The sequence below is a fragment of the Lepisma saccharinum genome, chromosome 1 (genome assembly GCF_977018435.1).
Source record: "Lepisma saccharinum chromosome 1, izLepSacc3.1, whole genome shotgun sequence".
NCBI lineage: Eukaryota > Metazoa > Arthropoda > Insecta > Zygentoma > Lepismatidae > Lepisma > Lepisma saccharinum.
Window position 1 is genome coordinate 212142223 of NC_139229.1, and position 27328 is coordinate 212169550.

Sequence of the window (27328 nt, forward strand, 5' to 3'; positions counted from 1 at the left end):
ACTCGTGAACATTTTCGTGCGATGATTTTTTACGATTTTTGACGTGGATTATCAAGACAAGAGTGCATCGATCAACTTACTTCCACATTTGGCGATGAAGCCCCATCCTTTGCCACTGTGAAACGCTGGTATAACGAATTTAATCGTGGCCGCCATTCGCTCACCGACGAGATTCGCGAAGGTAGTCCAAAATCAGTTGTTGTTCAAGAAAACATTGATGCTGTGCAAAACCTAATACTGCAAGATCGTCATGTGACATACTGTGAGATTGAGGCAACCATAGGCATTAGTTCCACCAGCATATATAAAATATTACATGATCATTTAGCTGTGAGAAAGGTATGTTCTCGTTGGATCCCACACAATTTGACAAAAACTCAAAAAGACGCTCGCGTCAATTGGTGCAAACAAATGCTCAATAAATACAATCGTGATGCTTCAAAAGACATATATACGATTGTAACAGGTGACGAATCATGGATATATGCATATGAGCCGGAACGTAAACAGCAGTCGACTGTATGGGTGTTTCAAGATGAACCCAATACAACAAAAGTTGTTCGCGCTCGAAGCACATCGATACAAATAGTCGCCTGTTTTTTCGGGAAAACTGGTCATGTGGCAACTGTGCCTTTAGAGGAACGTAGAACGGTCAACTCTGAATGGTACACAACAATTTGTTTGCCAGAGGTCTTCGGTCAAATACGGAAAACAAACAAACGCCGTCGGATCATTCTTCATCAAGACAATGCCAGCTGTCACACATCTCGTCTAACAACCGACTTTATGAACAGTCAAAAAATCGAATTGGTGGGTAATCCGCCGTACAGTCTTGATTTGGCACCCAATGACTTCTTCTTGTTCCCGAATGTCAAGAATAAATTGCGTGGGCAACGATTTTCGTCGGCGGAAGACGCCGTTGATGCGTTCAAAAAACATATTATGGAGGTGTCTCAAGAAGACTGGAAAAACTGCTTTGACAAATGGTTCGAACGAATGCAAAAGTGTATTGACTATAAAGGAGAATACTTCGAAAAACAATAAAGCAGTTTTCAATGCCAAATTCCTGTTTTTTCATTGTTAAGCTCAAAATATAAATAGTGACCCTCGTGCCATATTAGGAAATGATTTCTTGAAGGGACAGAAGGCTAAGTTAGATTTTCAGGAAAATAAGCTTACATTGCATAGATTTGGCACACCACCTAGAAACCAAATTAAAACAGAATAGGAAAGCCTTTCATGTGTCAATTAAAGTTGCCCATTTATTACAGCATGTTTTGCAACCAGAATTTGTAGCTGCTAAAAAGATAAAAGTGAAACCCGGGACACATTTGTGCATTCCACTGAAATTGGCTAATTCAAAGATAGGACGCTCTTGGAACCGGACCTGCAGTTTCAAGAGAAAACGGGATTGATGGTTGCCAGAGCAATTATTAACCCGGATTCTAATCTTATTTGGATCACAAATCCTTTAAATTATAATGTTACAATTAAGAAAGTCACTATCATCGGGAAAGCTGAAACATGGGATAGGCCAATCATGAGTAACAATAACGATCAGGATAAGGAACAGGCACATGTTTTCGCGACGGAAGAGTCGGGGAACGTCAATGACGCACCGGCGGACCCTAATCGGTTTGATGTGAATTCGAATTTGGAACCCCAGCAAAAGGAGCTACTTTTGGCTGTTTTAATGAAATATCCACATGCTTTGCGTGGTCAAAGGATGATATAGTTAGAGCCACGAATTATAAACATCGAATTCAGTTAAAAAATGACACAGAATTTCACTTAAAATCCTACCCGATTCCATTTCACCTTCGTGATGAAATTAAAGATCAGATTGAGACTTTATTAAAGCAAGGGGTAATTTCTCATACACAATCACCCTTCAACTCTCCAGTTATTCTTGTAAAGAAAGCAAGGGGGGGGGGTTATAGATTATCGCAGATTGAATGTATCTTCTGTATTTGACGATCTGGGTGTGAACAATATTAATTAAATTTTATACAATATGGGGGCAAGAAATATTATTGTACTGCAATCTTAAAAGTGGATTCTTTAATATCCCTCTCACCGATGACACTAAGATACAGCATTTACAATACCAGGAATGTTGCAGTACCAAATGAACGTAGTCCCACAGGACCACGTCAGTTCACCAAGTGCAATGACCCATTGCGTACAATTAGCGTGCTGAAAAATTTACCCAAACCACTTTGCACACTATGTAGATGATTTGTTTTGCTTTGGAAACACCTTTGAAGAAATGCTCATTACTCTGGAGAAAATGTTACAATGTTTACAGGCCGTAGGATTGAAACTTGCAATAGAGAAATGTCACCTTGGCTACACTGAAATTATTGCTTTAGGCCATAGAATTGGACATTTTGGCTATGGGATTAATAACAAAATCATTGATTCCATCAAGAAATATAACACATCAACAACCAACAACTGTGAAACAAGTTCGCACATTTCTCGGATTAACATCCTATGTCACAAAATTTTTAAAATCATACTCCGAGATAGTACTTCCTTTGCAAAAATTGATCGAGAAAAAGAAGAAATTCGTCTGGAATGAAGAACAGCAAACTGCGTTTGAGAGGTTGAAAGAAGCTTTACTTACAGCTCCTGTATTGATGGCATATGACACATTGAAAGAAGTAAGTTTAAGTTTATACCGATGCAAGCAGTAAGGCTGTTGGAGCGGTGATTTTCAGCCTATTTCATATTGCAGTAGAGTATTAAAAGACCATGAAACACGACTTTCAACCATCGAGCAAGAATTGTTGGCAATCATATACATATTTAAGTCATTCAGATTATTTTTACTAGGCCAACATTTTGAATTATTCACCGATAACAAAGCAATCACATTCATTCGGTCCTCAACGCAACTTTCAAATAAATTACTTAGATCGTACACGTTGATGGCCGAGTTTGATTTTATGCCAATTCACTGTAAAACCACACAAAATATGGAGGATGCTTTAAGCAGAGAGACAGAACATCATCCGCAGGATGAGGACGAGGAGCTTACAGAGCCACGTACATTGTTATTGTTAGATGAGACGATTGATGTTGCTGTACACCAACGAGAGGATTCTTTTTTTTTTTTTTTTTTGGAAACATCATTAATATTTTGAAAGGAAAGAAGAAGGAGGAGGGCAACAGGTACAAAAAAATGGAAAAATTTGTTCGTAATTTTGAATTAACTTTATTCTTTCTGAAAACAGCAATGTTTTTTTAACTATAAATATTCAGGGTCTTACACATACATCCTCATGGGACAAATGTTTAATACAACATGAACAAGCAAGATTCTCACACACATAAAGAATATATGGCAAGATGTGAAGTATAATTTTTTTTGGAGCATCCTTTCTATTAGCATATTCAGTAGAAAAATGTAAAAACTCAAAAAGACGCTCGCGTCAATTGGTGCAAACAAATGCTCAATAAATACAATCGTGATGCTTCAAAAGACATATATACGATTGTAACAGGTGACGAATCATGGATATATGCATATGAGCCGGAACGTAAACAGCAGTCGACTGTATGGGTGTTTCAAGATGAACCCAATACAACAAAAGTTGTTCGCGCTCGAAGCACATCGATACAAATAGTCGCCTGTTTTTTCGGGAAAACTGGTCATGTGGCAACTGTGCCTTTAGAGGAACGTAGAACGGTCAACTCTGAATGGTACACAACAATTTGTTTGCCAGAGGTCTTCGGTCAAATACGGAAAACAAACAAACGCCGTCGGATCATTCTTCATCAAGACAATGCCAGCTGTCACACATCTCGTCTAACAACCGACTTTATGAACAGTCAAAAAATCGAATTGATGGGTAATCCGCCGTATAGTCCTGATTTGGCACCCAATGACTTCTTCTTATTCCCGAATGTCAAGAATAAATTGCGTGGGCAACGATTTTCGTCGGCGGAAGACGCCGTTGATGCGTTCAAAAAACATATTATGGAGGTGTCTCAAGAAGACTGGAAAAACTGCTTTGACAAATGGTTCGAACGAATGCAAAAGTGTATTGACTATAAAGGAAAATACTTCGAAAAACAATAAAGCAGTTTTCAATGCCAAATTCCTGTTTTTTCATTGTTAAGCTCAAAATATAAATAGTGACCCTCGTACCACATTAGGAAATGATTTCTTGAAGGGACAGAAGGCTAAGTTAGATTTTCAGGAAAATAAGCTTACATTGCACAGATTTGGCACACCACCTAGAAACCAAATTAAAACAGAATAGGAAAGCCTTTCATGTGTCAATTAAAGTTGCCCATTTATTACAGCATGTTTTGCAACCAGAATTTGTAGCTGCTAAAAAGATAAAAGTGAAACCCGGGACACATTTGTGCATTCCACTGAAATTGGCTAATTCAAAGATAGGACGCTCTTGGAACCGGACCTGCAGTTTCAAGAGAAAACGGGATTGATGGTTGCCAGAGCAATTATTAACCCGGATTCTAATCTTATTTGGATCACAAATCCTTTAAATTATAATGTTACAATTAAGAAAGTCACTATCATCGGGAAAGCTGAAACATGGGATAGGCCAATCATGAGTAACAATAACGATCAGGATAAGGAACAGGCACATGTTTTCGCGACGGAAGAGTCGGGGAACGTCAATGACGCACCGGCGGACCCTAATCGGTTTGATGTGAATTCGAATTTGGAACCCCAGCAAAAGGAGCTACTTTTGGCTGTTTTAATGAAATATCCACATGCTTTGCGTGGTCAAAGGATGATATAGTTAGAGCCACGAATTATAAACATCGAATTCAGTTAAAAAATGACACAGAATTTCACTTAAAATCCTACCCGATTCCATTTCACCTTCGTGATGAAATTAAAGATCAGATTGAGACTTTATTAAAGCAAGGGGTAATTTCTCATACACAATCACCCTTCAACTCTCCAGTTATTCTTGTAAAGAAAGCAAGGGGGGGGGGGGGTTATAGATTATCGCAGATTGAATGTATCTTCTGTATTTGACGATCTGGGTGTGAACAATATTAATTAAATTTTATACAATATGGGGGCAAGAAATATTATTGTACTGCAATCTTAAAAGTGGATTCTTTAATATCCCTCTCACCGATGACACTAAGATACAGCATTTACAATACCAGGAATGTTGCAGTACCAAATGAACGTAGTCCCACAGGACCACGTCAGTTCACCAAGTGCAATGACCCATTGCGTACAATTAGCGTGCTGAAAAATTTACCCAAACCACTTTGCACACTATGTAGATGATTTGTTTTGCTTTGGAAACACCTTTGAAGAAATGCTCATTACTCTGGAGAAAATGTTACAATGTTTACAGGCCGTAGGATTGAAACTTGCAATAGAGAAATGTCACCTTGGCTACACTGAAATTATTGCTTTAGGCCATAGAATTGGACATTTTGGCTATGGGATTAATAACAAAATCATTGATTCCATCAAGAAATATAACACATCAACAACCAACAACTGTGAAACAAGTTCGCACATTTCTCGGATTAACATCCTATGTCACAAAATTTTTAAAATCATACTCCGAGATAGTACTTCCTTTGCAAAAATTGATCGAGAAAAAGAAGAAATTCGTCTGGAATGAAGAACAGCAAACTGCGTTTGAGAGGTTGAAAGAAGCTTTACTTACAGCTCCTGTATTGATGGCATATGACACATTGAAAGAAGTAAGTTTAAGTTTATACCGATGCAAGCAGTAAGGCTGTTGGAGCGGTGATTTTCAGCCTATTTCATATTGCAGTAGAGTATTAAAAGACCATGAAACACGACTTTCAACCATCGAGCAAGAATTGTTGGCAATCATATACATATTTAAGTCATTCAGATTATTTTTACTAGGCCAACATTTTGAATTATTCACCGATAACAAAGCAATCACATTCATTCGGTCCTCAACGCAACTTTCAAATAAATTACTTAGATCGTACACGTTGATGGCCGAGTTTGATTTTATGCCAATTCACTGTAAAACCACACAAAATATGGAGGATGCTTTAAGCAGAGAGACAGAACATCATCCGCAGGATGAGGACGAGGAGCTTACAGAGCCACGTACATTGTTATTGTTAGATGAGACGATTGATGTTGCTGTACACCAACGAGAGGATTCTTTTTTTTTTTTTGAAACATCATTAATATTTTGCAAGGAAAGAAGAAGGAGGAGGGCAACAGGTACAAAAAAATGGAAAAATTTGTTCGTAATTTTGAATTAACTTTATTCTTTCTGAAAACAGCAATGTTTTTTTAACTATAAATATTCAGGGTCTTACACATACATCCTCATGGGATAAATGTTTAATACAACATGAACAAGCAAGATTCTCACACACATAAAGAATATATGGCAAGATGTGAAGTATAATTTTTTTTGGAGCATCCTTTCTATTAGCATATTCAGTAGAAAAATGTAAAAATTTTACATCTAAACTATGTTACATGATACAAATCTCTTCAGCACATCATTACGTGAATACAGACATATATTTTCAAAATATAACCATGTTTCCTATTGAAACAAGTTACAGGAAACAATTAAATCTAGGTACTATCAGCAAATATTACATCATTTCATACAATTAAAAAAAAAGCTTCATTGAATTTAATAAATTTACAATATTTTTTTTTCATAAACAAGGTCAGTACTTTATATATATTGCCTTGCACAGAAGTACTTTCAAGGAAGGGGTAGTATGCAAAATATATTATAACACAACATATTTAACCAAATGAAAGGATGCATGGAAGTCAATTGTGTGTATGTAGTTGGATGTATTCGTTGCAGATTTAATACAAAAAAGTAATTTTGTCATCTCATTATACATCTTTGGGTGAGCCACTGTTCCTGGGCAAGCAACAATGGAATTACATTAGGCTTAATATAAAATAAGACAGCAAAAAGCTCATGTCAAAATAATAATAATTAAATGAGAAGGGTTTCCAACCTTCATGTCTAGGGTTCACATAGGATTGAACAGATAAGCGTTCTAGACCTAATTTAACACTTGCCTTAGCATGTTCACCTATTCAGGCTATAACTTTTGGAACTGATCTTGAATGTGAATGTATTGAATTTAACATCATTAGGAACAGTTACAAGTTTTTATGAAATATGGCAAATGGCTACTAGCCTAACATGTGCAGTATGAGACTTCAACCTCGCTAAGTGGTAGGCTCAAGGCTTCCAAAATCAAGACACTGGAGAAGGCATTTTAGATCAAGATTTTGAAACTAATTTTAAATTGGCCATCAGAAGGCAGAAAGAGTTATATTGAAAATGGAATTCAGGCAGATGATTTTGGGTCAAATCTACTCTTGAATAAGGATATTTTTTCTCTATCTATATTTCATGATTTTGTTAATTATCATTATGATGTTGGTCTCTGTAGATGTGTGTTTCTGGAAATCTTCCCCCCCTCTCCCTCTGAAAGTATTGCATGTAAAATTTTGCAAAAGAAGAAAAGCTTTTTCCTCTACTGATACAGTTCTCTTGAAATATCTCCTCTCTATTATGATAATATCACAATCATAAGAAACATATCTGCAAATTGCAGAGCCATAACAATAGACAATTTCCAGCGTGAAAATAGAATTTGTTACCTCTTGGAAAGAAGTCACCTCCTTCCTCCACGTCACATAGGTACATGTTGGTCCCAGGTTTGATACCCGGTGGAGGCAGATGGTGGTTCGGATTCCGCTTTAAACTATAGCTCCAGTCCTGATTAGCCTATCTGTGAATAAAGTGAACTAAAGACTCAAACTCAAATGGGTATATGTTATAAAGGCTTAAAGTGAAATCCGAACTATTGAAATATCTTCTACTCATACGGGGTATAAAATTTAGGATACCTTGGCCAGGGTTGCTATTAGGTGCAATAATGTGTGCCAGATTGCAGGGACTCATGTGAAGAGAGAGCAAGCCTACATTAGTGATAGATACTCTAAAAATTACTGAGTACATTACAAAATATATTTTTGGAAACTTAGAAAAAAGGAAACCAAAGTTTCTAACACAAACCACAATCAAGTACTTTACTGCTGTGAAAACATGTTGTGAAAATAAACTTTCTGCTCTAACACAGTTGGAATTTCTTGTTACAGGCAATTATGTCACCACTTCATGTGACTTTTGTTTTTGCTGATTCCACTGTTCAACACACGATGTTATGGAAAAGGGACTAGATAATCTTTGTTAATTTAGGGTCACTAAATTCGAAAATGACACTGAAATTTTCAGTTTAGCTCTAATATTCATATTATAGCCATGGCCTGAAATTATGATTTTTACCCCACTAATTGTTGGGTTTGCACTTTTAACAGCCACAGTCCATCTAAGACAAATATCCACCGAGAGACAGAGAGAGATTTCAAGAAACTTCTATACATTTGGTAAATCAACCTATTTACTTATGCCTAGCTTTTATAAATAATCTTGCACATTTGAAACCCCTATGGAAAACATCAGTCTTAGAAATACATACATCCAAGTACACACAATCATTTGGCAATGACCAAAAAAGTAAAATGCTTTTAAAATGTATAAGGCAATATTTTGATAAAGTGGATAACAAACATATTGCTTAAATACTCACAAAAGAATGGTAACAATATCAGACAAGGTTTCTGTATACTATGAAAATTACATCCTATCAACATTCATACACATTAATAGAAATGCAGTTCAGTTACTAACAAGTAGCATTACAAAATTACTCTAGTGAAAAAGGTGGGATATAAAAGCACATATATTTGTTAAATAGAAACATGTTGCAGTATTATTGTATTATTCTACTTGTAATGTATTAGAGAAATAAACAATCCCATATAAACTTGTTAAAACATACATTTTGATCCATAGTGTTGTACTAAAGTTTATTAGATTATGCAGGTCAATTTTCTAGTACACTTAAATATGTAATTACAATTTATTGGTAATAATAACTCTATGAATTCTTCTAATTTCTCTAACACTGTATAAATATACATTATTAAAAATCATGATGTATATGTGATACAAGTGAGAATACCAACTAAATGTGAAATACAAATTTTCTCTATTAAAATATCATAATTGAATTTTGTACACAGCAGTTATTAAACCAGCGACACTGTAAACAAAAATCAAGTAGAGTGATTTGTATCACACAGTATAAATGAACATTGGATACTTCTACTTATACATACACAAGCAAGCAAAAATTGGAGGAAGACAAAATAAATTGGCATAAGCCTCAATTTTTGTGATGACCGAAATATCACGCAGTGCAGTAATTCTTGGTGAGAACTTTGGCTCTACTTATATAGTTCTGGGCAAATTTAAAGAAACTTTGATCTTATCATCCTCACAATTTCACAATATATATAACCACTGCTTGTCCTTTTGTTGTTGCCAATTCTTGTAAGGACACCAACGCCTCTACATACCTCATTAAGTATGGTTTTGGTCTGTAAACGCTCTGTGTCATGCATACAAAGTTATATTTGAAGAATCATTTCACTTCAAAGTGTTGTTTGTTTTTGCAGTAACAACACACCCATACACACCTAAATTATAACATTCTCACAGTAAGGAATTACTAGGTGATATAGACTGGATATTACTTCCAAAGGAAAAAATCCAAGTTCTTGTTACAAGTCTATGACATCTGAATTGTTTATTCTGCCATGCACAACAGAAAGAAGTAGATAAGGAAAGGTAAAGTTCCTTGTGCATATAGCACTGTGTCATGGAGGCACATTTAGGAGATGAGGGGGTAGGGACCCACACATTCTCGATCTTGGACAGGCCTCCCCGATGGTGCAGTGGTTGCGTCATTGCCTTGTAATCAAGGGGTCCCAGGTTCGATACCCGGTGGAAGCACATAGTGGTTTGGACCCCACTTTAAACTGTAGGTCCAGTCCCGTTTAGCCTTACTGTGCATAAAGTGGACTAAAAACAACAATCAAGAATTGATCTCGACATTTTAAAGATGATTTGATCAACACCATGCTCCGGCTGCCTTTACGCCCCAGGGGCCCATTGATTTGAGGTTGGGTGAGCCCCAGAGCTGCTTTATGAGGGGACTAGGCTGGAAAAATTCCGACCTTACATCCACCCCGTTAATCGAACCTGGGTCTCCCGCGTGGAAGCCAGATGCCCTACCAACTAGACCACTGCGGCTCTGAAAGAAGTAGGAAAACTAATTTATTTAAACCATATGTAGTCTTCATAGAGTGAAGTGTCGTTAGCTGAATTCCTAATTATTCTTTAATTTATATGATTCTCTTGATTATCACATGGACCTGAGCCAATTCCAAAAAATCCACATAACCTACAGACCTCACAGGAAGACAAACCAGATGACCTCTGCACCAAAAGTAAAATTTACCATAAAAAGAGTACCTAATTATCCTAGAAAAATAACTCCTCTATCCACTGAATTTTCTCAAATTCACCTCTTCCATATTTCAATTGCTTATGTCGAACTCTTGGTAATGACACACATAAATAAAAATAAACACACACACTTGCATTTTAAAGTCACTGGTTTTCTACTTTTTCTGTTTTCATAAAAATGCGTTACTTAGTTGGATATCCTCACTGTACCACTTATGATTTTAACCACCCCCATTAAATTTCTACATTTAGAAAAATGAAATTGCAGTACATTTCTTTGAAATTATTTAAAGAGTATTTGAACAAATGGCAAGGGAAGGCACTTGATCAAGGTTAAACACTATAACAACTTTACATCTACTTCTTGAACAGAATATATTCAACTAAAACAATAGCATGAACTCCTAGACCTGCTAGAAGCACCTAAGCAACACCATACAACAACAGCATATTATAAAAATATAATTATAATTATTATATATGGTTTTAAATTGATTACATTGGTATACTTTGAGCAAAATAAAAAAATAAAATAAGCAGTTTGTTCCAACCAAGCTAAAGAAAGGGTCTGCTACTACCATATTTTGAAATAATTTCACAACTAGCAATGTGAATAAAACGCTTATTAATAATGTCATCTGACAGGGCACATGCGTTTATTTATACATTATCAAACCTTCTATGTAATATCAAGAGGTTTGCTACTGTTCATGAATACAATCTTTGTTCCAACATGATTTGTTGCATGGTCAGAAACTGGCTTAGTAACTTACTTGGGTTTCTAATGGCAGTTCCACCCTGGTATCAGCAAAACAATTTCCCTGACTTTTCTAGGTTTTCTAGACCATTTTGTGATGCTTCAACATGCTAATAATCAAGATTTTTAAGTGCCAAATTTCACTTATTATTCAAGACAATATCTAGCATTGTTCAAAATAAATGAACAAAAACTACGAAAACATTTTTTGTAGAATATTTCGCACCACGAGGCTGTATTCATTCTCAAAAATCCTGACAAAAAACAACAACAGGTTTTTGAATGTATTTTCACATTTTTCTGACTTTTCCCAGGCTTTCCAGTTCAGCAGAAACCCTGATTGGCCATTTATCTTGTTGCCACATAGACTGGAGCAGTATCAAGAGTTCACCACTTACATTAGAAGTTGTTGGAGCCATGCTACGGAGTATCCACGGTCAACAAATCTATTAGTACTGATATTTATGCAGTGTAATATTGCTACATTCATTGTAACACTTTGCAAAATCAACTAGAAAATTATTTTTTTATGTAAAAACAGCACATTCTTATTTTAATACACATAGTGGCACTTTACAAACTTCTTGTTCATATCATCATACCCAATATGGCTGATTGGCTGATTGGGTGTATGTTAAATTATTTTTTTTCAAATAAATAGAACTTAATATTTTGCATGAAGTACAGTTCTGTATGAGTATAGAAGAATTTTAAACATACATTTGGTGATGGTTGATTAAGGTAGGCAGAGGAAATATGCATTTTACATATACAGGGGCATTGTATTTTAACAGCCTGAAAAGTAAGGTTCTTGTACTCTCCATAAGTTGGTTTACTATGGTGGTACAAAGGATATTAATAGAATGTTAATCACACAAAACTACTTAAAAACATGCAGTTTGTACATACTTATCTATATTTATTTCGCTAACATGAATAATTATTAGTTTTTATTAACTTCTGTGAAAAAAAAAATGCTGGTATGACACTGTTCTGTGTGACCATAAAAAAGGCACTGTATTAGGGCATCATAATGTGTGACTGCCTTTGCCAACCTCTCTCTCTCCTCATGTTTCTTGTGTCATTACTACAAACAGAACAGTAAAGAACTACCATTTTCAAACATTAACATCCTGCATTGGATATGCCATGTCTTTTTGTATTTTACCTTCACTATGTACACTATATTAATGTCTTTCATGTTAAACAGAAAAGAAAACAAGTTCCATAAATGATGCAGGCGAAAAAAGAAAAAATATACAAAAATAGGTATTTAACAGCAGAATAGTACTTTTGAAGGATTTTATACACATGTAATATTTATTATAGTTACTGCATTTATATTTCATTCAGGTTGCACATGTATAAGTCAGTTTGTAATATGCCACAGTTTTTATCTTCCTTTCCTCTTCATGCAAGTATTGTGCTCATGAAAAAAACATTTAACTTTCTGAAACCCACTTATTAAAGATGATTTACATTCAAAACACACCAAGCTATGGAAAAGTAAGCAAAAATAAATGTTATCAATGGGTAACATTTCAGTTTCTTGCACAAAGCTCACTAGAAGTTGTGAAATTTTTGAAAATCAACTCTAAGGCTACAAACCAATTTTTTTTTTCTGGATTGTGGAAAAAAAAAACCTGTAAGGAATGCAGTAATGTCAGGGTGTAGCAAGTACTTCTTTTTTCTGGGACCTTGGAGTGCCTAATTCAAAATAAATTCTTGTAGCCTGCCTCTCTACTTTTCCTTTTAATATATGGGTAAACATGTAGCCATGATTTTAAGAATGCATCATTAATGATGCCTGTAACACGATTTCTTTCATATATGATGATAATAGGAGGTGAAGGGTGCTCCGAACTTTTATATGTGGAATTCTTTACATGACTTTATCTACAGCAGAAGTTTTGCAAGTAAAAAAAATGCATTATGTTCAGTGTACAAATTATATTAAGCATATGGCAACCCCACAGAAGTTCCGAGGTTCAAATCCCAGTGTGGGATGGTTGTTCTCTGTGAGTGGCCCTTCATCAATTTCTATCACCATTCATTCTCATTGTCGTGATTAACCAAAAGGTGGTAAAGCAATGCTAAATAACAAAAATATAGCAGCTCATCTTTAATATTTTGTGAAAAAAATGTTCAACCTTTCAACATATGAATTCTTTGAGTCCTTATCAAGTGCTGCCTTATAGCCCAATCTATGCTGAACATGAGATTTGTAGTTTTCAAGATAGCCAGTTTTAGTTAGTGCAGTACATAATTTCAAATTTCATGCTGAAACCGTGCCAGTGTTGAGTTTAATATGAACACAGCCTTGGTGTTTAAGGAAAAAGTAAGTATATGGTTAGCTGAAAGCATGATGTGCACTTTCTTACAACAGAACACTGTCCCTACTTGAATGGATGAACTTGTTGCTAATTTTTCCGTCAAGATCCATAAAGCATTTCATGATTTGAGCACTAAACATGCATGTTAAGAAATAAACACTAACTTTGTTCCAAAACAGCCAAGTTGTAAACTGTGTAATGAACATGGATTGGAAGCTGATCATGTAGAAATCCTCAGAAATAACTTAGAAAATTATTTTAGATATTAGTATGTAACGTTGAACTTCTCGTAAGTGACAAGTGTGTCACGTACTTCTGATAGTATTTGAGTAATTCCAAATAACTAGATGTTTGGTGGTTAGAAAATCCGAAGATATAAAAGGAGGGAAGGCAAAGTTTCCCATACATAGCACCATGCCATGAAGGCACATTTAAGGTATGAGGGAGTAGGGCTAGCACCCACACATTCCCGATCACGGCCATTTTTTTTTTTAGGTGATGTAAACAGCACCATGCTCTGGTAGCTCCAGGTACCCACAATTTGAGGCTGGGTGAACCCTAGAGCCGCTTTATGTGGGGACAAGGCCAGCAAAAATTCTGACCTTAGATCGCCCACCCTGGGAATCAAACTCAGGTTTCTCACATGGCAGTCAGATGCCCTACCGACTCCCATAAAAGGAGGGAGGTTAAGTCCATTTTATGCACAGACAGGTTAACTGGGAGTGGACCTGCAGTTTAAAGTGGGATCTGACCCACTGTGCAAGTGCCTCCACTGGATATCATACTTGGAACTCCTTGATTACAAAGCAACAGGATTACCACTACACCATAGAAGAAGGAAGAGGCCAACGAAAATGAAGTTGATTTGCAGCTGTCTGCAATGTTAATTCTTAGATTCCTTTCCATCACTGCCATTATTTGTGACCAGGCACCATGAAACTTGCACTTTAACTAAGGTGACAAGATTTTTAAAACAACAAAATGGGATATTTTTCATACTTTCCTGAAGGAAAAATGGGACAAAATTGGATGGCAAAATGTACACATTAAAAAAACTGCTTCATCACAAATACTTATGTTTGAAAACTAATTACATAAATAAATAAATAATGTGTAAATAATAGTTTTTCTGTGTAAATAACTTACATAATATGGTGATACGCATTGCACTCCAACCAAGCAGTCCTTTAGAATTAGAATCATTCATTGATATTGCCGATGAATGGATTTTCTTCAGTATCTCCTTCTTTTCAAATAACATTTTGTACAAGTTTACATACCTGTGATTAAAGTTCACCTAATAATTCAAAGTTTGTACTGAAAGAGCATTCTTGACACTTGTCCACAAATCATTCATGTACTAAAACACACGTTCAGTGGGGACACCAGGTAAACACAGAGGAAACTCCAATATTTCAAGAAAATTGGAATGTGGCTCATTGTTGACATTGAAACGTTTATTAATAATTTCTACCCAACGATCCCATAGTTCATATTAATAGTAGAGAAGGTGTATTCTTGCAGTAATTCTATGCCAATAAGACATTGTCACAAAAAAGGGACATTTTGGCATCCCTTTCAATATTTTTAAAAATTCGGGGCAGACCAAAAAAAATGGGGAATGTCAGCGCTAATATGGGGCATCTGACTGATTACCTAACTTTAACCAAAGTAAATGATTGATTTTCTGTTCTTGAAGTAAACTTGACTAAAATGAAGAAACCGAATGTGAAGGAACAAAATAAAATTTAAAAAATAAATCAAAATGCAGTACACCCCAAAAAATACTGAAAAATGACCAACAACACTCACCTCGAAAAGGTCAAAAAATGAAAAATGAAAACAATTTCTGGTTTTAACTATAGGGAACATGACTACTATCATGTTTAACACCATCTTCAAGGCCCAGAAAAAAGTTATTTTAATCAACTTCCATGCCCTCACAATGAAGTTGCTTCTTTAGGTAACGAATAATGACAAAAATCTGACACTGAGCACACTACTGACATAGGTGGGAAAGAACATAGAGCACACAACACCAGCCATATAAGCAACAGTAACAATGTTATCAATTTCTCCAACACCGAGATAGTTCACAAATAAATAAGTAAGAATAATATAAGCAAAATATAATGTTTCGAAACCTAAGTATATACACTTAGGAATACTTACACATACAAATACATACATATATGTAATTTGACCTGTATATAAAGGTAACTTTGGTTATTGATGAACAAGAAAATTATTTATATGTCACACAGGCATAATATGCAGAAAACAAACAATAAAGGTTCCCCCTGACAATATAAAAAATAATACAAAATTTAGAGGTAAAATAGATATAACATTTACGTCCTTTGAACTGTAAAGATGTAAAATACGGTAACTTGCTAACTACAAAAGGAACACAACGCACAGAATATAGAAAAGACATTTCACATTGGGATTATTATCCTATATTAACTCTTCAAGCAAAAACTTTCAGACATTATACTAATACGAAAACTTGCCTGTTCATACCCTGTACAGATAGTTATTTGAAATGTTTGTTCGTCACAGTTTTCAAAAACAATGATCATTCATCCGACAACCCTCAAACAAACACACAAAACAAAAAAAATCAACAAATAATAAATATCTAACAGATTGAAGAAATTCATATATTCCAGAGTAATGAACTAAAAAGTACAATGTATGTAACTTTGCACTAGTCATATATTGTTGGCCAATATTTTCAAATATTTACACACCTCTTTTAATTGCCTGCAGGGTGCCCAAAAAGTCCAGCATAGTTGAAAAATGACAGTATCTGTGGACGATTCTGTGTTATTAATACATAATTTATTATGGTATCTTTGCAGGTGTATGAACATGAGATTCTGCCTGCATGTTTGCCTTCTACTTGAAGGAAGTCATATTGAGCAAATCTTGATTGGGTTCATTTTAGACACCCTGTATATTAGAAATACTTGTTACTATGGTCGACTGTTGAAAGGCAGCAACATTTAACTTTTTAATGAAATCTCTGGGATATTCAAATGGAAAGGCTACGAAAAAATACACAGGGGAAAGACACAAATACCTGTTTTCACAAGACTGAGCACCGTTCATCAAATATAAATTAATTGATGAACAGGCACATGCTAACCCTGAACTTTAAATTCCTTGTTTGAATTAAAATTCCTAGAATATTCATTTAAATTATTCAACTGAATGCCTTTGAAGGGATGAAGCACCCTGATACGAAGGAACATCATCTACTATAAGGACATTTGTTGTAATCAAGGATGTGACCAAGCCAATATATAATAAAATTTGCTGATTCTTATACAAACATTGTTATTCATAAAGTGGAAAAAAATTTATTAGGAATTTCAGATTACTCCCTCAAAATAGTTTCCACCTGAAAAAAAAATATAAGTAGGAAAATACCACAATGCAGAATTCAGACCAAATCTTATATATTATTTCATATGCATTGATCAATATTAATATAAAATTGCATGTAAAATGTAAATGGTTAATTCACATACTTCATTAATGTATGTATGTATGTAATCAGTTGATTGTAGTAAGATTTGCCTTATAAACAAGGCACTGTGTATTTTGACAATTACTTTACAAATCCATGATATATTCATTATATCCTTATATTACAAGAAGAAAACAGTAACAAAATGAAAGAATTTTGCACTGGCTTCAGGCTATTTATGGAAATATTGGATCCATAAAATTGAAAATTTTACTAGTAATCTATCCCACTGAAGCCTTGATTAATCTGACCCTACACCATGGATGAAACCTGACTGATTACCAGGCAGGCAGGCAGCCACCAAAAAAAAAAAAGGGTCAGTAACTGTACAAACATACAAACAATGAGATTTCTCTCACTAAATATTTTTACCAGTTGTTCATTCTGTATTATGCAACATTATTATTATTATTATTATTATTTTATTTTTTGACAATCATAGGTCTGGTAGCTAACAGTCAACAAATTAGGACAATCTCTCTTATTTTAACCTTGAATATTTTTATCCTAGCCTTTCTATTATTTTAGTACTTGCTAGTCTATGATATCTTAGACAAAATATTGCAAACCTGTGACAATGTAGACAACTTTCTAATGTGGGCATATAAAGAAGAGTATTGTTTATCTTATTCACAAAGATATCTTTGAACTTGCCATAAAAACATTATTCTTGACAAATATTATATTTAAGTAATCATTAATGTTGCCTGAATCTATTGTAACTTGATGTTTCTTCATTGAGACATTTCACTGTCCCCTGAAAGCATTTCTTGCTATTATAGACATGCAGCTAATTCTGGAACAAAAACAGTATGGATTAGAAATTGTACTTTCTAAAACGGGTTCCTAAATTATTGTATGCACTCTTGTTGAAATGAAACAGAATTTACATGCAACCATCCCTTGCTGCCTTCTGATGTAATTTCACAATAACTTAAGTGGTGAATGTAAAATGATACATTAGCGAAGTACAGGGAGGTTATTTCAGTCGTTCACCGCCAGCGTGTCGGCCGTTCGGCGGACTCTTCATGCAACAGGTCCCGGCAAATTGCATTACAGGAAGTCCGTAACAGAAACCGCTTGTTTTCTAATGTTTCCACTTTTCACAATTACAGTTACAATTACAATTGAAATAAGCACTTAACTTGTCGCAAGGATTGCAGAAAAAGGTGCCCTCGCAATTACAAATATTTCTGGCACCTTATTTCTGACATCTAATCTTAGATTAGTCATCGCTGCTTTATCCTCAGTTGTCGCGACAGCGCCTGCAGCTTATCGGGGGTTGGGTGAGTTGTCAGCCGCGAGAGGGCGCTTCATACTGCACGTGTCGGCAGTGATGCCAACCGTAGGGACATGTCCCTCCGCATAGGGACTTTTCACTAAATTTCGCCCGCGTAGGAACGTAGGGACAGATTTTGCCAAATGAGGGAAAACGTAGGTACTTTTTTCAATCTTGGTAAATTACATTTTATGAATTAGTTTATCTGGATACTTTAGCGAGGAGGAGAAAAAAGAACTAACTAACAAATCTCCATCAGAATTTTGGAACATGTTATCGGTTACCAAAAACTTTCAAGGCAAGTTCCTTTTTGAAAACATTTCCACTCTCGCGAAAATAGTGCTAACATTGCCGCTTTCTAACGCGGAAACGGAAAGAATATTTTCAATGTTAAGTGATACAAAAACAAAAAAGGGAAATAAAATGGGACCAAAATTGTTAAAGACTGCAGGAAATACAGCATCACCAACCAACATCTATCTCTTCACAGCAGCAGCATGTATGACTTCAAATAACATAATCAACAGTAAACGACTCAACGTTATTCATTAGGGGTGTGCTGGATTCTTTACTTTAAAAAGTCGTTAATTCTCGACGTTTTCTGCCTTGTAAGTTTCTGGAACTTATCGAAAGTTGTAAGTTTTTATTCTAGAAATGCAAAAACCATCACTTAAAGTGAAAATGACTTGTAAAATTCGAGATTTCCAGTGCTTCGGGAAATTTCGAACATTTCCCGTCCACAAAATTTTCCGACTTGGTCGGGAAATTGCAAATTTTTCAGTCCCGAATGTCGGGATTTAAAAAAATTACCGTCCCGATCCCGTCCCGACCCAAAACATTCTGTCCCGCACACCCCTATTATTCATTAAGGCAAGAATTTACAATACCGGACCAGTCTGTAATTTCTATGCTACGTCTTATACTCACGAAATAATTATTCGTGATGACTTATCTCAAGTTAACATGTTGTGGTGAGGGGGAAAAAATGTTCATTAACGTGTAGAAGTTGTAAAATAAGCTTTTCAATTCTCGCAATGATTCTCTGTATACAAGTATGGTAGCCATATTTGTTGATATGAACAAATTACAATTAGTTACGCTGTCTACAGCGTTGCCACACTGTTGATTTCATACTTGGAGAGCATGGATCGTGTAAGAATGGCGGAAGAGAACAGTAAAAGAGTTGTTAATGTTGTACAGATTTTTAGGTGGAGTGTGCAGGCGGATGGCTGTGGGCTAATTAATAAATTTATGGATTTCAGTATATTGCCCAAAGAACGTGCTTACATGTGACAGCGACAATCACGATGTAGAAGAACTGATTTGATTATAGGTAAATTTGGCAACAGTACATCAATCATAAAATTGCAGGATACGAAAATGGCGTCTTCGATGATGAACGTTTGCTGTTAAAGTGCTACGAAAATAATATTTTTTATCGGTTCGTAATCACAATTACCGCAAAACCATTCAGGAATAGCCCCACTGACCATTCTCGGTAAGGTTAGGTTAAGTTAGGTTAGGCAAGGCAAACATACCGGTAGTTAAAATTTGGGCTCGAAAAAAACATGCACGGGTAGCCCAACAAACCAATGACGGATAGCCCCACGAACCATTCAGGTACGGTTAGGTTAGGTTAGGCAAACATAGTTAAAATTTGGGGTCGTAGTAATATCAGGAATGTATATTTAGTTTTTTAAGTATTGGAAACACAAAATCTTCCGGTAAATAATGAGCAATCGTGCCGATCGCGGACCACTCAATTTCACTTATTTTGCAATTTCTACACGTGACCCTCCAAACTTAACTTGAAATTCGTGATTAGGAGGCCTCAATTAGTGAGTATGCAAAATATTACAAAAATCGGGGAGGGGTCATGTATTGTAAATTCGCTCCTTCATTAATTGTGGAAGCACCGAGCAGAAAGATTTGGTAAGTAAATGTGTATATTTTATCTTCTGTTTTGCATGCTAATGAGGTGTTGTTTTTTTAGTTACTTTACTTGGCGTAGGGACATTTGGTCAGTTGTAGGGACATTTTGACTACGTCTGTAGGAACATTGCTGAAAAATGGTTAGCAACACTGTCAGCTACCAGACGTCAGTGTTCGTTCATGTTCAATTCTGTTTGCGTTCAACAGTACGCGTGTTGCTTATACTGTGTTATTGTAATGTGCTACTCATGGCCAGTGCTTTATTGTGTGTTAATTGTTATTCATTCATTACTTATGTCGTTAAACAAATATAGTCTTGAACAGAGAGTTTTTATGTACGATAATTACGTGAAAACGAATTCTTGCAGAAAAGTGGTCAGACAATTACGAGAGACAGGATATCTTGAACCTAAGAAACGTGTTGTATTGCTGTTGAAGGAGGTCATTTTTAACATCTCTTATAACACAGGAGGTTAGTGATCATCATTATTATTACTTTTAAATATTATTTTACGCTTTCGGTTTGCTTTATGCGCCGGGATGCTGTCTTCCCTTTCTGTCAACTGAGGATAAAGTAGCGATGTCTAATTTAAGATTAGATGTCAGAAATAAGGTGCCAGAAATAGTTGTATTTGGGAGGACACCTTTTCCAGCATCCTTGCGACAAGGTACGTGCTTATTTCAATTGTAATTGTAACTGTAATTGTGAAAAGTGGAAACATTACAAAACAAGCGGTTTCTGTTACGGACTTCCTGAACGCAATTTGCCGGGACCTGTTGCATGAAGAGCCCGCCGAACGGCCGACACGCTGGCGGTGAACGACTGAAATAACCTCCCTGTATTAACCATTATATGGGTTAGGTGGGAGAACAGCCATAGGTTGAACCTTGCCTTTAATAAAGAAAATTTGAAGAGAATTTGAATATGCCAGTTGGTTCCTTTTGGGACCACAGATTCCTCAATGCAATGTAAGGTTTTCCAGGCATGGGGAGTTTGTGTACTCGTCAATGTCATGTGACTCTGAGATTCTAATCGTTTCTCTGAAGCAGTGGCGTAGCGGCCATCCCCGCAATGCGGGAGGGTCCCGAGGTGTAGTGGCCCCACAATGTTCTCTCTCCGTGCTCTTGAAATTGTATATGATCCCAGAAATTCAGCAGACAGTGTCGCTCATTTAGAAAATGGATTTACGAAAAAGAAATTTGATTCCCAGTAACATATCATATGACGACGTCTGCGAAAATAAGCAGTGGCTTACTATCTCAGTCAGAGGGGACCTGGGCAACTTGACATATGGGTCTCCTCAGAAGTGCAGTATTAACTTACTTGCTCTCAGATGGCAAATTCCCTCATCTCATACCTCTATAGCTACACAGTTTCTCGTAAACGTAGTGTAGTACAGTTATGAAGCTAGTAGAAAGATTCATTTGCTCAACCAGTCGATGCCTTATTGTTACACAATACATAAACAAACAAACTTTATAATTCATGACCTATTTTTTTTTTACAAGTAATGTTAGTTTTGCACGTGATATTTAAAATGTATCTTCCAACCAAATATTTTCAAGTGGGGCACCTGCCCAAGCCTCAATTGAAAAAATCTCATACATTGTCCACACCTGTTACATTTTACTTCAAAGGGGCCCAAAAACTCAGGAGGTGGTGCCCAGAGACAATCATCCCTTTCCCCTTGGGTCAAGTAGCCCCTATTACGCCACGCAGCTAAAGTGCTCGAAGTGAAAATTCCTAGCCGTGAATTTGCTTGTTCGAGTTAGAGGATAGAAGGAAGGATCCTTATGTGGATCAACGTGAAAACAATGCAGCTAGTGGAGGAGGATGCTTATGCAAATTTTCCTATCTGGGAGGATGCTTTAGGAACTTTTTCTTATCTTTGCTCACACACACTCTTCGAGCACTGGTGATGTATTAACAAAATGTTTCTTGTTTCATGAAAAAGTCTTTAAGAAATATCAGTGGTCTATCGAAAAGAAATGGCATCGTTAAAATTATGAATGATAATATTGAAGTTCACTAACACAAAAAATAAACACCGTGCCCGTGCCATAAGAACCTTTTTTGTGGGGAGGGGGTCCAGTCCTTCCAATAGCCATTTTATTGGGTGACAAATTTTCAGTGAATAAAGTCTCATCGCCACTTTATTATCTATCTCTGAAGCTGGAGTCCGCTGTTCCATATTGTAATTGAACATATGATGTTAGGTCACCATCGACAATCTAGAGGTCCGGTTCAACCCTCATAACTGAAATGATAAGTTGACTTGGGTATATAACTCACTATTAGTATTAGAAGCATAATTTGAGCCACTCTTATGTTGTATCTTGGCCTGTCGCAACCAGACGATGGCTTTTGGGGCTGAAGGCACATTCATCTCAAAGTCCAAGAAAGGAGTGTGGACTATTCTTTAAACAATTTGCTCAAACCGCATTTTTTCAATATATGTGTATTATATGTAACCTATTTTTTTAAAGTTTCGAACAAAAAATACAAAGGATCTGGGTCAATCCATATGAAATCATACCAGCTGGTTGCTTGACCATTTTTAAAAAAGTTTATTTTTTGAGTGGTGTGAGCCTCATATATTGACAGTTCAGAACCACTCTTATTTTATTTTTACTATCACCGATTTGAAGATGGCGGGCATTTTTTTATCATGGCGCACGTCATTTTCTCCATTCGTAAGCATCAGCGGCAACTTTTTTTTCTCAGCTCTGGTAAGTCCTACGACAATGAGACAAAATCTGTGATGTTAAGCACATTATAGGCTACAATTATATTTCTGTGTAATTTTCTAAATATTATTCCTTCATAATAAATTTTAAGGTTAAAATTGTGTATTTTAATCGCTCAAAATGACATTTTCGGACATTTTTTTGGGGGGGAAGGCAGTTTGTTTGATACTTGGATTTTTTTGTGCAAGTACCTGTGTACCAATAGAGTACGTCAAAATTATTTGAAGCTTGAGACTTTAATATTTTTTTTTCTACAGGGTCATAAACATGTACTTTTTGTTAAAAAAAATCCAAGTTCAGGGTTAAATATCTCTGGTGGGCAGTTGTTTAAAAATCTGAAATTTGTACACAATACAGTACTTCAGGATAAGTAACTTCAGTAAAAATTTTGAGATTGAGATTTAATTGGTTTAGGAGATACAAAACTCGTGAAAAATTCAACATTTTGCATTAAATATGGCAGGCCTAATTTCATTTCTTATTAACATTTTGTGTTGAAATTCTGCAAACTGTAATTTGGAATGTCAATGAACAACATTACAATCCTGAAATGGCTCTGCAATAAAGTATATATACGAGGGCATGCTGAAAAGTAACGCTTCCTATGTTTTTTTTATTTTCTTTGTTACCTTGTAAATGCATTTTGGATTTTGAGCAACCATACATTGCACTTATAAGACTTTCCAGCTTCTCCATTGCAGGTTTCAAACTTCTATCGCCAGGGGGTGCTGAACTATTGCGAGGAAAATGGCAGCATGTAACCATGCAATGTTGGTGAAGCGCCTGAAGTAGCGTGCAGTGATCGAGTTTCTAAACGCAGAAAATGTGCTACAAATTGACATTCATCTGAGACTGAGGGAATATTATGGGGATGAATGTGTTAGACATCAGTACTGCGCGATCTTGAGTTTATCATGCTCTTAAAGAAAACCCACAGCTGAACACGAATCCGATGACCTCCATCAGTTGCAATTCGTGGCCTTTCACTCCATTCTCTCACATAGCTGAGATTTTTTCAGCTGAGGTTTTCTTTAAGAGCATGATAAACTCAAGATCGCGCAGTACTGATGTCTAACACATTCATCCCCATAATATTCCCTCAGTCTCAGATGAATGTCAATTTGTAGCACATTTTCTGCGTTTAGAAACTCGATCACTGCACGCTACTTCAGGCGCTTCACCAACATTGCATGGTTACATGCTGCCATTTTCCTCGCAATAGTTCAGCACCCCCTGGCGATAGAAGTTTGAAACCTGCAATGGAGAAGCTGGAAAGTCTTATAAGTGCAATGTATGGTTGCTCAAAATCCAAAATGCGTTTACAAGGTAACAAAGAAAATAAAAAACATAGGAAGCGTTACTTTTCAGCATGCCCTCGTATATATACTTTATTGCAGAGCCATTTCAGGATTGTAATGTTGTTCATTGACATTCCAAATTACAGTTTGCAGAATTTCAACACAAAATGTTAATAAGAAATTAAATTAGGCATGCCATATTTAATGCAAAATGTTGAATTTTTCACGAGTTTTGTATCTCCTAAACCAATTAAATCTCAAACTCAAAATTTTTACTGAAGTTACTTATCCTGAAGTACTGTATTGTGTACAAATTTCAGATTTTTAAACAACTGCCCATCAGAGATATTTAACCCTGAACTTGGATTTTTTTTAACAAAAAGTACATGTTTATGACCCTGTAGAAAAAAAAATATTAAAGTCTCAAGCTTCAAATAATTTTGACGTACTCTATTGGTACACAGGTACTTGCACAAAAAAATCCAAGTATCAAACAAACTGCCTTCCCCCCCAAAAAAATGTCCGAAAATGTCATTTTGAGCGATTAAAATACACAATTTTAACCTTAAAATTTATTATGAAGGAATAATATTTAGAAAATCACACAGAAATATAATTGTAGCCTATAATGTGCTTAACATCACAGATTTTGTCTCATTGTCGTAGGACTTACCAGAGCTGAGAAAAAAAAGTTGCCGCTGATGCTTACGAATGGAGAAAATGACGTGCGCCATGATAAAAAAATGCCTGCCATCTTCAAATCGGTGATAGTAAAAATAAAATAAGAGTGGTTCTGAACTGTCAATATATGAGGCTCACACCACTCAAAAAATAAACTTTTTTAAAAATGGTCAAGCAACCAGCTGGTATGATTTCATATGGATTGACCCATCTGTAAGAAAATATTTTGCTACATGAAGCCTCCCTCTCCTCCAAAAAAGAATCCTGGCTGGGCCACTGCGTAGAAGTGATAGAAAATATTTCTAATTTCTTCTTCCAGTTAGTTATCCGAGATTCAGACAATCATCATTTAATTTCGAGAAACTACTACACTAAATAGCCTAAGTCAACAACAAAAGAATTGGAAGGCAGGGTATTTGCGGTAAAGGTTAATTTAGCTAGCTAACTATTGTGCATCCGTCACACTCTGGCATCATCTCGATATTTTTTTTTAACTAAGGGGGGCTCCAATAATTTACTTGCAGGGGGGGGGGGCAGAGAACTGCGCTACGCCACTGCTCTGAAGCAACTCTTGATATTTCATTTCTGTCTTATTTTTCTTTGTATACATATGGAGGTATGATATACTTGAATTTCAATGAAAGATTAGTATCGTAGAAGTGTCTGTCCTAGAGGGTTGATGTCTGATTTAAGGAAGTAAAATTTTGACATCTCTCCTTCATACACATGCAATTAGATTTGGTTGTACCATACTCAATTGCCAAATGAATATATTGTTGTGAAATTGGAATTTTTTCATCATGTTCTAAGTATGCTTCTTCAGAGAGATGATGAAAATATTTCAGCATGGGTGTAACTCGTTTGGATGCTGCTGGCGATGTGTTGTCTGCATAAATGTAGGTTCGCATGGCAAAATAATAATAAAAAAAACTAACTGAAAACAACCACCATGCAGCTATTTTTGGTTCAACCTGAACTTGAAGTAATCAAAAGACCCTGCCAAGCAGTGGTTCAGTATGTCCTCATCAATTTTAACACATACACCCCTGTAAAGATGCCTACAGTTTTGACATGGTAATCACAAGGTTAAGCCATATGGATGAATATATTTGTGTAAGATGTAAAATGATTTTTATCCTCCATAGTTAATACACAAATATTTCCATATTTGTATCTAAAGATTTCTGTTTGGCGGTTACGCGGAGATAGGTAATTTACTCTGATAAGCTTATTTTTCATTTTTCCGTGAGAAAAATTTAAGCGGAAAAATGAAAAGTAAGCTTATCACAGTAAATTTCCATATTTGTTCATGAAGCAAATATTGTTTCATGTCTTCAAGTATCATCAGTGTAATCAGTGACAACATATCAGAACACTATGAATCTAACAGTACATACTCAACTTGTTACCATGAAATAGTCAATATATTGTTAATAATATTCACTTATCTCCCCCTCAAAAGAGAGAGAAGAATTTCCTTCTAAATCTATGCATTTCTGGTTTAAACCTGATTCCAGGAAGTACCTTCCATCCCACAAAGCAACAAGTTCATTGAGGGTGGAATGCTTGGTCAAGAACTGGTATTCTAAATCAAGGCAAAAGCATCACAGTATGTGTACGTATATGTGCTGATCAATATTTCAGTAAAAAACCTCTCTCACTTACCTACTATTAGCTCTCACTGGTGTCAGTCTGTGTTGAAGCCGTCTGGTACGTTCGCGATGAACCTTCAGGACTTTGGTTTGGGTCAGGCTGAGAGGAAGCCAAACTGGGCTGGTGAGGTGATCTATCCCATGCATTACTAGACCATGCACTGCTCTGCTTGTGGAAGAATGACATGCTGTTAGTACCAGAGGACTGATACGAGGTATTCATGCTTGGCGTGACCATGTAAGGATTTTGGTTACAGGAGCTACCACTACTGGGACTGGTGATGGAATTACCGGATGACGATGAGGACGAGTTGGGAATACCGCTAACTCGACGTCGAGCTCTTAAAGCGCATGCTTCTGGAAGTGAGTAGGTGCCTGGTTCAAAGATAGGGGGATACTCCAACCCAGGGTAATCAGGTGGTGGGTTGCCGGTAGGGGCTGGAATCCCTTCGTCGACAGAAAATGTGAATTCACTATTTGCCGGTGCTGCAGGATTAGTAGGGTTGGGTGTGTAAATGTTGTCGACAGCTAAGGTTGTGGGAGAGTGAAGCAACAGAGGACTTCTGGGAGAAGCTGGGGATCGATACAATGGACTCCCTGGAGGGCTGTATGAAAATGGTGGTGGTGGAAGCCGCCTCTGCTTGCCGATCATTGAAACTCCCATTGTTGGCTGGAATTTAATAAGGATACACAAT

At 36.1% G+C, this 27328-nt stretch overlaps 1 protein-coding gene across 3 annotated transcripts in view; it reads right to left on the minus strand.

Annotated features, from left to right (window-relative positions):
- Positions 1-6269: 6269 nt before the first annotated feature.
- Positions 6270-27328, minus strand: part of cnk (connector enhancer of ksr) — a 108344-nt gene continuing 87285 nt past the window's right edge. The window contains exons 15-16 of one of the 3 annotated variants that reach the window (XM_083111874.1): positions 26647-26799; positions 6270-17839 (exon numbers count right to left, since the gene is read on the minus strand). In XM_083111874.1, the coding sequence (XP_082968000.1) occupies positions 26653-26799 (147 nt within the window). In that variant the 3' untranslated portion in view covers positions 6270-17839; positions 26647-26652. Of the gene's footprint in view, positions 17840-26646; positions 27304-27328 lie in introns of all 3 variants that reach the window. The other 2 variants (XM_083111866.1, XM_083111857.1) reach the window with 2 other exon arrangements.